At 48.3% G+C, this 10,329-nt stretch overlaps 1 protein-coding gene across 1 annotated transcript; it reads left to right on the forward strand.

Moving 5' to 3' along the window:
• The first annotated feature begins 4,236 nt into the window (after window positions 1-4,236).
• NKX2-5 (NK2 homeobox 5) lies at window positions 4,237-10,024 on the forward strand. Its single transcript, XM_026696104.2, has 2 exons — window positions 4,237-4,577; window positions 8,580-10,024. The coding sequence occupies exons 1-2, from the start codon at window positions 4,292-4,294 to the stop codon at window positions 9,203-9,205; spliced, it is 912 nt and encodes a 303-aa protein (XP_026551889.1). The 5' UTR covers window positions 4,237-4,291; the 3' UTR covers window positions 9,206-10,024.
• The last annotated feature ends 305 nt before the right edge of the window (window positions 10,025-10,329 follow it).

The following is a 10,329-nucleotide window of genomic DNA, read 5'->3' on the forward strand; positions in this document are numbered from 1 at the left end:
AACACTACAGCTCAGGAGTGGGTTGCCTCGAGTAAGCAAAATATCAGACTTAACTTCCTTGAGCATGATCTCCAGGGGAGGAAGAGAAGTGGTAGAGATCCTAACTACAGGGTGTGCTTTAGCTATCAACAAAAATAGGCCTTTTTGCTCAGTCTTTCAATGTCCGACATGTTTAGTATTCACATCTGCTTATACATACTTATACAAAACTACAACTATCTGTATTATCTCAGAAAAAGAGGTGACCCAATTACACACATTTTATTAATTAAAGGCATAGATTTCAGCTGAAATTATTACTGCATTCTGGTTATATAAATTTTGATATAGATTAACATGATGCTTTGGAAACAAAAATAACTTTATTAGAGGCCAGAGATATCCCAGCAAATGCATTAAAAGAAGCATTCATAATATAAGAGAAAAAGAAAAAAAACTTCTAAGATACCAAACTATTTTATAAGACTTCATTGAAAATTATATTCATTGTTCCAATAACAAAGATAGCTTCTGCCTACATTTGGCTTGGAATACAGTGTAAAAGATGCTACTGAATTTGCTCTACTTGGGATCTAATTCATAACAACACAAGAAAATAGTCTAAGTTGTTGAAATTCAATAATGTAATGTCAAAGGAAGAAAGGGAGCTCAAACAGTAAGGAGATTGATCCATTAATTCCCTTCCTTTTTTGCCTCAGCCTTATATTTTGGGTTTCTGTATACAGACTAATCTCTCAAACTGTCATCACAGAGTTTGGATCTGATATACCATCCCCAAAACCTTCCTAGGGCAAGAATTTTAATTGAATCGGATGTTGCCACTTCCATTTTCTTGTGAGATAAAATGAATTCCTTACTTAGGGAGGTGAGGTTGGGGAGAGGACAGGAGAGAGACAGATTTCTGACCAGGCCACCTACAACCCAACTGGTCAAAGTTTCCTTCCTTCCTTCCTTCCTTCCTTCCTTCCTTCCTTCCTTCCTTCCTTCCTTCCTTCCTTCCTTCCTTCCTTCCTTCCAGAATCACTTTTCAGCAAGGACTTACAAATTGCATATCAAAAGCCAGTCTTTAAATACAACTAGGAGTCATAGATGGGGGGAGAGACTGGGGCAGGGGAAATGGATAGAGAGCAAGAAGGAGTGAGATAATGTCCAAAGCCATAATCCTTCTGGAAACAATTAGTCTCAGATAAGGCTGAGAATCCCTGCTCAATTGCTCCTGTTGCATGTCTAAGGGAGAAGGTCAAATAGCAACAACAGAACAAACAAGAAAAAAGGTGGAATGATTTCCACAGCATGAAGGTCCCCCAAAATGGAGGGATAGACAAATTATTTCTAGGAGAAAAATAATCTTATCCTGCTTAATATTTTTCTCTATTTATTAATTCCCCTAGAATTTGAATAAACTTTCACCACCATCGTCATTTCCTTGTATCCCTGACCCTGTATCTTTCCCTAATTTCTGAAATAGTTTTAAAAACAATAGAGCCTACAATCAGTTAAAAGGTATTGTAATCATCAAGGTGCCCACCCCCATCATCTTGTGATGAGACGGGCAGCAAATAAATTTAATAAATAATCATATAGAATTGCAGGACATACATAGGTGAAGTGAGGCAGAGATATACACTTAGGATCAAGGTGTTTTATTGAAATAAATAGAACCTGCAGTTACATATCTACAAGACTGCAGAGTGCTCAATTGTGTTTGATCAAGAGAATGTGGAAGGGAAAATGTCTGGACAGCCACATTCAGAAAAAAAGGACTCTCAATTGCCCTCAATTGTATCCCAGCTTCCATCTGTGTGTGTGTCTGTGTGTGTGTGTGTGTGTGTGTGTCTGTGTGTGTTTATGGGGGGGTTTCCTCCTTGCGCATATGCAGTTTCAGCAGGCAACAAACCTGGTCAGCCATCCTGGGCTCAGAAGCTGAAGAGTTGAGCCTAGTTAGTACTTGGCTAGGAGACCACCAGGAAATCCTAGTGCTGTAAATTACAATAGGACATGGGGGAGAGGGGGAAGTCAGTACTGCTATCAAAACAAAAACAAAACCTCATCAAGAACATGATCTAGAAACCACCAGGACTGAAGCCTGGCTAAAAGATGTACCATTGCACAATATTTTTTTTCCAGACAACTGAGATGCACCCCATACACTGTGCCACATGGGAGTATGATACATGGAAAACTAGAATACTTTATAAAACTAGAGGCAATATTTGCCCAATATATTAACTCTAGTTAGTTTTAATCTATTTTCATCTGTGTTAATTGTTAACTGGTTAAGTGTATTAGTGTGTGAGAGAGAGAAGGGGGGTGGGGAGATGTCGATGCAGTTGTTTTATGCTTCCAGGATATTTGTTGTCTTATTCAGTGAGCTGGAAGGCATTTTCTTCCAACCAAAGGCATCAGCGGCCCTCCACCTCGTTCAAGGGGGATAACCCTGAAATGTGCAAAGAGGCTCCAGGGTGACTGCGAAGCCGACAGATGCCAGGAAGGGCTTGAGAGCTGCCTCACGCCGAGTCGCTGCCCATCCAGCTGCTTTAGCTGTCGTAAAAAGACCAGCTCCCCCCCCCACGCCCCCGCGCGCCTGCGGCCTTAGCACGAGAACCGGCAAGTCCTGTGTCTTCCCTCCCAAAAGCAGCAGGCGCCCAGTGGAAAGCGGTCTAGCGGGCGGCACGAGTTATAGATCCCTCTGAGAGAGAGAGAGAGAGAGAGAGACCCTTGAAAAGAAAGGTATCTCTCTCCACCTGGGGAAGAGGCTCTTGAGGGAACGTTGAGCGAAAAATCTCCCCCTTTCCCACCCGAATGCTGCGCCCACGCTGCCCCTCGATGGTCCGGATGGAGTCTGCACCGGCCCCCACTTCCCCTCCGCTAGAAGGACCAGGAGCAAGCAGCTCCCCTCCGCCGCTGGCCAGCCTTGGTCTTATCAGGCCTCTCCGAGTTAGAGAGGGAGCGGAAGTTCGGCCTTCCCCTGGATGGCGCCTGTCCCTCTCCCTTCTCTCAATTGGTCCAGTCCGGATTGCGGGCTAGGAAAGCGAGTGTTTTTCGTGGGCCTGCTTTCCTTCCAGCAAAAGCCCGCCTCCAGCCGCAGCCAGCCTGAAGCGGGGCAGCGGGGGTTGCAGTCCTAGCGGTGGAGTCCTTGGCGAGCGTCCAAGCTTAGCGGGGCCAATTTGTCTGTCTGTCCCAAGTCAAAATCCCAGCGCTGCAGATACGGAAGCTGCCCTCCCCTCTACGGGGGTCAGAGATTTAGCACGCTTCTTGGTAAGCGAGAGGGTGTCCCTCGAGAAAGGGCGGCGGGGAAGACGCTGGAGAGCACAATTCTTTACAACCGGCGGCCAGGCCGGGTAAGGTCACCAACCCTGACCCTGAACGAGCCGGATTGCTTCAGATGCGAGGAATCTGGCCTAAGGCTTCCCGAAGGGCTTAGCTGGGCCGCAGAGCTGAACGCGCCGGAAAAGAAGTGGTGCGCTCCGAACGAGCAAGCGCTGTGAGCCTTGAAGGGTGCGAGTGTCGGTATTTCCGCGGGTCCTGCGCAAAATTCAGGTCGCGCCTTCCCATTTGGCGTTCAAGGAGGCTAATCGTAAATACACATTTAAAAACAAACGAACAAATAAAGGGACGGATTACTACGCTGATGATGAACGTAAAGGAAAAGGCAGCCTTTCCCACCCCCCCCACCCCCACCCAGGGAAACCTGAGGCGCCTCGCGTCTCGGGACGGCCGGCTTTCTTCCCGCTCTTCTTCAGAGGAAGAGAAAGCCGGCAAAGCCCGCGGGGTAATGTCTGGAGGCTGCTTCGGGGCGAGAGTGAGAGGAGCTGGTCGTTGAGGCGCCGGCCGCCCCCCACCTCCGCCCGCCGTATTCTCCGCTCGAGGGCCGGGAGGGAAAAGAGGCAGCCCCTGCTTGCCTCCGCCCCCAGCTCTCTTGACATGCAGGCCACCGCCTTCGCCTGAGGCTTTGCTCGCGGCGGTGTTTATCTAGCCTGACGGCGTGATGGATGGCGGAACGCAGAATTTTAGTACACAGGAGGCCTCTCCGCCGACAGGAGACGCGGCCAAGGCCGGCGCTCCATGCCTATATTAGGTGGGTCGGGCAAGCTGCCCCTCGCGGGCCGTGGCGCCCAGGCGGACCAATGAGAAAGCTCCTCAAGGGCAGGGTCCCTCCTCCTCCTCCCGGTCCCGCCTCCCTACCTGCCTCCAGACCACAAGCCAAGGCTGGGCGCTTGGCCGGCGCGGCGCCCTTCGGAAGCCGGCGCTCGCGGGGGGCACCGGCCGCAGCTCCGCTGCAGCGCCCACCATGTTCCCGAGCCCCGTGACCAACACGCCTTTCTCGGTCAAGGATATCTTGAGTCTGGAGCAGCATCCTGGCGGCCTGGCGTCCCTGGAGCTCTCGGCCTTGGGCTCGCCCTCCTCCTGCATGCTGGCCACCTTCAAGCAAGAGTCCTACCCGGCAGAGGACGCCCCTCTCGCCGAGGCCCCGGCCGGCCTGGCCAAAGGCTGCGGCAGCACTTTTCCCGGCCCATTCTTCGCCAAGAGCTACGTGGAGGTAGAACCGACCAAGGAGCCGAAGGAGAGCAAAAAAGGTAACCGCGGGGGAGACCGGGGGGTGGGGGCAGGAAGGGTCTTCCGCCCGTGTTGCGAGGCCGAAGCATCCTCGACCAAGCCGGATCCCTGGGGAAGAGGGGCTTTTCCGCGGAGAGGATGTCCGGGGAGGTGTCTGCGGGCCAGGCAGGCGAGTGGGTGGGAGTCCTGAGCCCGCCTCTGGCTTGCTGGGCTGTTCCGTGTTGCCGCTCCGGACTGGGAGAGACGACAGGAAGGTTAGGAGGGAACAGTAACCCAGCGTGGATGGTGGTCGATTTTTGGTGGCTGGGAGGGATTGAAGGGGAGCATTGAAGAAGACCCCTTCGATTGTGTTCCGTCCTTGTAGGGTCTGTTTCGAAGGGTCGTGGCAACGTCTCACCCCTCCCCTAGTGAAGATCCCTCGATATCCATATCTCTAGACTGCTTATGGGGTGGCTTGCTGTTTTTGTGACAAGTAACTGGTGACAATCCAAGTATTCGCTGTGTTCTAATAAAGTTAATACCAACGATGCGGAAGAATTATACTTAATTAGGACAGTACCCTAGCTCTTGAAAATGGCTTTCACCTCCCTCCTTTGTTGCAGTCCTTACAACAACCCTTGAGAGTAGTTCAGTCTTACCATATTTACCTGAAAGGAAGATTATCTGGAATTTGGAATGATGCCCAAGAAAAATTTAGACAGGAAAATATCCACTTCTGTCATTATCTTAATCCCAGTGGATCTAAGATAAACTCTCTCCCGCATTATCCAAGAATAAATTAGTCTTTCTTTCCCTTGATGAAGTCCAGAATATTTGGACACAAAATGTCTTCCCTTAAATTACTTTATTGAGTCCTTCCTGAGTCCTTGTTCATAAATTCTGACCCTACTACTCCAACATCTATTCAGCTGCAGTGGGACTGACATTCAAAAATGTGTAGGTAATGCCCAAGCATTTAGAAACTACCTTACCACCCCCAAATCCCCTCATCTCATTTTAGGCAAGCCCTCCTCCCCCAATAGTTGAAGGGCTAAAATGATTTAGCCCTGTGCTGTGATTTTGCATTCTTCAAAACTCAATGAAAGTTAGTTTTTGTTTTTATTAAGCGTGAACCTATTTAAACAGCTGCGTTTAATGATGATGTTATTGTTACTAAATGTTTACTGCTGAGCTCTCCTTTCAGAGTAGGATATACAGTATAATCAGGTTATACAACATAGTACAAAACTGGTTATTTCTACTGAGAAGCAAATCGATTCTTTGGATTTGCTCATGGCTGAAAATATCTTAAGTTTGTATCCTAAGGCTGTTGAGACTATGTTCTACTTTCTGACCTGCCTAAAGTCCCACTGATCCCAGTGGAGTTTGCTTTTGAATACACAGGAATGGGTTTGCAAATTGTACCACTCTCTTGCTTTGATCATCCCCACTTTGTTCTCTGGCCTCTAAAGACATCTTGAGACTTTGGGACAGATTTTCTCTCCCAACTGCTATAATAAATACAAGAAAGAAAGAATTCTCATAAACTGGATTTTTCTGGAACAGATTCCTAGGCAAATATGCTAATTATCTCCCCCTGAGATGGAATGAAATTTTGAGGTCATCAAGCCAGGAGAACTGCAGTACACACAAATGTTAAGTTCTTTTGGAGCAATTCTTTTCTGGCATTAATCTTGCTCCCAAGATTGTTCGAATCAAGCTGAATTTGGATCCCATTTTTTGATCCCTTAAACTGCCATCTTCTGCACACTGACTTAGGAGAAGACCCCCCCCCCGCTTTTCTCCACATAAGGTGGGGAGAGACCAGTAGTATTCCAATGGAGTGGTTGCCAACCTCCCAGAATCACTAGGGATTTTCATTTAATCTCTACTGGAAAATGAATCGAGGATCCTTCCCATTGGACATTTCAGGGTCTTTAACCTTTCCAAAGTAAGAACATTCAGGCACCTTACCTTGTGCTGTGGGCAGGAAATACTTTGTTCAGAAGGAATTAGAGCTGCTCCGTGTCTTTCAATGCTGGCCCCAAACACCTGGCTACAATGTCCCTTTTCAATGTCCCCTAAACAAATCAACTGAATTGCCTATGAACTTTTTAATTAGCAATCTTCTCTACCATAGAATACAGTAGAAAAAAGACTACATGGCACTGCAGGGTCCACAGTCCTCTAATGTCCAGCTTAAGGCAGTTACCAACTTTCTTCTCACCTGTACCGAAATAGCACCCTTCCACCTGAAAGCTGGTGAAAGGAATATCCCAGTACAGATCTTTTATATCTATCTATCTATCTATCTATCTATCTATCTATCTATCTATCTATCTATCTATCTATCTTTATCTATCCTTTGGTTGGAAGGAAGGAAATCCTTAATTCTTTCACTCTCCTTTCACTTCTTAGGAAGGAATCAGAACTCAATTAATGGTGTGACTCTGCTTCTGGGAAACACCCAGCTTCTTGACTTTGTATATTTATTTTGGTATAAGCCCTAGGCTTCAGCAAAAAGCAACCTGTGTAGGTCCCATTACACATACACTTTAAATTATATATTAAAAAAAAAACCAGGATGTGCCTATGTATAATTTAAATGTTTAATATTCAGCATCCCTTTGCTTGCATTGATTTCAAACCATTTTACTCTCAAGTAAATGTTCACAGGATTGGGGACTGATGGGTCCTTTGATTTATTTATTTTGCCATTATCGGTAATTTCATTGATATCTGAAGTGGAAAAAAGTTCTGCTAATTTCAGTCTGTTTCTGGGAGTATGCAAATTAAAATCCATGCCTAAGCGCAATTCACATACTGGACAAAGAGTTGGATCGTTTACCTTTGGCTAATGGTTTGTTAGCTACAATTGGCTGGATACACACAGCATGCAATGAAAGTATTTTTCAAGTATAGAATAGTAATAGAATCCTTTTTTTTTCATTGACTGAATTATTTAATGGAGCTGGTTGAATTTGATAAGGCTTGTTACTTATAATCACAATAACAACAAATGGTTGTAGTAGCAAATAAGGTTAGGCATCTATGATCTGGAAGGAATTGTGTACATTTCAGTTATCAGCCTTGCTTGGAAATTAAACTAGAGAAATCCTTTTTCTCCCTTATTTTTGACCAAATCATTTTTATTTGGTTCAATAAATCCTAGGGATTTCCATAGAGATTGTTTCCAGAATTTTCTAAATTGAAGGATTATTTTCCTGACCCATACAGGTCAGTTTCTGTGAAAGCAAATCAGCCAAAGTTAGAAATCATATCTCACTTCATTTGCTCTCTTACTCTGTTTGATCTGTGACTCTCATATTTAGTAATATGGTAGGATTACGTAGAGCAATTTCTACTGAACTTCCAAGGAGGTTGGTACTTTCCAGGCATCAATACCTCAATATTTCTGTGTGTAATTGAATTGGCTCCAAAACACATCTAAGGGACACCAAAGGAGGAATGAGTGCGTGGGGAGGGGGTCTCCTTTCTGTTTTAATGAATACTATCGACTCAGATCAGGCCAGCTTTGGATCTGCAATCTTAGGGGAGGAATGTATGCCATTTATGTTGGAGTTGTACTGGAATAATTGAGAGTTACTTTTTAAAATCCCTAGTTTTGACAGCTCAGGGGAGACAAAAGGAAGCCAAAGCGATCAAAGCAAACGGACAAACCGTCAGAATTCCCTAAGGAAGGTTAGACTAGGAACGCTCAGGGTTGGGTGGCGGCCACGGGCCGGCCTGAGATGTCAGATGAGGGACTTTTGGTGCCGATAATCATTCATCCACGGAATTCTCCTGTCTTAGCGCGATCTCTCTACAAGGCAGCTGTAGAAATCATCTGAGAATAGCAGACGAGAGAGAGAGAAAGCCAGTGAGAGAGAGAGCGGTAAATGCCGTCGTTCCAAAGCGAAGGAAGGGAAGCCTCACTTCAGGGGACAAGGCGGCCGCGGGCTGGCGAAAGCTGCTTTCTCAAGCTGCTCTCGCCTCCACCCTCTGATCGCCGGTTCGGTTTCTCTGTTTTTGCCTCCCCGCAGAGCTCTGCGTCCTCTCGAAGTCGCTGGAGCAGAAGCGGGACGCCGAGGAGGCGGAGCGTCCCCGGCAGAGGAAGAGACGGAAACCCCGCGTGCTTTTCTCGCAGGCGCAAGTCTACGAGCTGGAGCGCCGCTTCAAGCAGCAGAAATACCTCTCGGCCCCGGAGAGGGACCACTTGGCCAACGTGCTGAAGCTCACCTCCACCCAGGTGAAGATCTGGTTCCAGAACCGCCGCTACAAGTGCAAGAGGCAAAGGCAGGATCAGAGCCTGGAGCTGGTGGGCAGCATCCCGCCGCCTCGCCGGATCGCCGTGCCGGTCCTGGTCCGCGACGGGAAGCCCTGCCTGGGCGACGCGTCCCCTTACAGCTCGCCCTACAACGTCAGCCTCAACCCCTACAGCTACAACGCCTACCCGAGCTACGGCAGCTACGGCGGCGGCGGCGGCGGAGGCACCGGGGCCTGCAACGCCAGCTACAGCTGCAGCTACCCGGCCGTGCAGAGCGTCCAGCCTTCGACCGCTGCCGGCAACTTCATGAACTTCAGCGTGGGGGACTTGAACCCGGTGCAGACGTCCATCCCGCAGGGGAACGGCGGCCTTTCCGCATTGCATGGCATCCGAGCCTGGTAGGGTCAGAGGGCCAGAGGCCTTCCGGGGGCAAACTCGGCTGCAGCCCTGCGCCTCCTTCGGAGATGCGGCCTGCACGATTGTCCCGGACATCAGAAGCCGTGCGAGAGAGAGAGCGCGCGCGCCCTTTTCCGCGCTAGGTGGGGCCGAGGAGCTTCTCTGGGTCTTTGGGCGCGGAAGTTTTCTCCAGCTTTCGACGGGCCACTTCGGATTTCCGTAGGAAGCCTGGGTTCTGGATGGATCGCACTTCGGTCCAAAGACAGGAGGTGGCCGGACCTGCGTCCTTTCGCTCCTGCTTCGAAGTTACATCTACAAAGACTCCCGAAGTCGCAGAGCGCTTGGCGTTAACAGGGGGCGAGTTTCGTTTACCAATCCGCACCTCTTTCCCATTTTTTAAAATAATACAGCTAAATCTGCCTATAAACCGCGAAGGACCTTTATCGAATCGACTTCATTTTCTTTTCCATACCGTCAGAGAACCCGGGCGCATGCATCCCACTTCTTTTCAGCATTTCTTCAAAAGCCCGGGTGGCCAGGAGGCTTTTGCCTTGCGGGAACCATTCCTGCTTGGTTAGTTTCCTTTGAAAGGCGGCCGTACTTGCTTTGCGATGCGATGCGAGGCAGAGGGGTCGTCGCCCCCCCCCCCCCGTCCCACCCCAGGAGAAGGCGCAGGCTGTTGTGATCCCCATAGAATTCTGCACTAAATCGGTTTGCTGAGAGTATGAAATGCACTGCCAGGCCGTGGCGTTGATATAGGTGACTTCTTTCGGGATGGGAGAGGGGGTGTTGGTTTCTGTACCCCAACGGGAAAAAAAGAAAAAAGAACTGATGTCATGTCATTAAAAAGAGTGGCTTGAATTTCGGCTGCTTATGTGTCTCCTTGCGCTCATTTGCAAATCGGTTATCTTTTAGTTGGGATGAAAATGGGAGAAGCCCTCGCTTCGGGAGATACCGCGATGGAGGGACGATTCCCACGAGTCTGATGTCCCGCCGTCCAGTCCGAAGGGTGGCTTCTTGTAAATCGCGAACCCTGTAAAGTCCCATTGAATTTCTTGGGGTGTAATTACTCCTTTTACTTACTGTAGATAGCTAGACTCGCAAGGCCTCCCGCTGTTGGAATTTGCAAA

The sequence above is a fragment of the Pseudonaja textilis genome, chromosome 2 (assembly GCF_049901715.1).
Source record: "Pseudonaja textilis isolate UNSWEBS1 chromosome 2, rPseTex1.2, whole genome shotgun sequence".
NCBI classification, from domain to species: domain Eukaryota; kingdom Metazoa; phylum Chordata; class Lepidosauria; order Squamata; family Elapidae; genus Pseudonaja; species Pseudonaja textilis.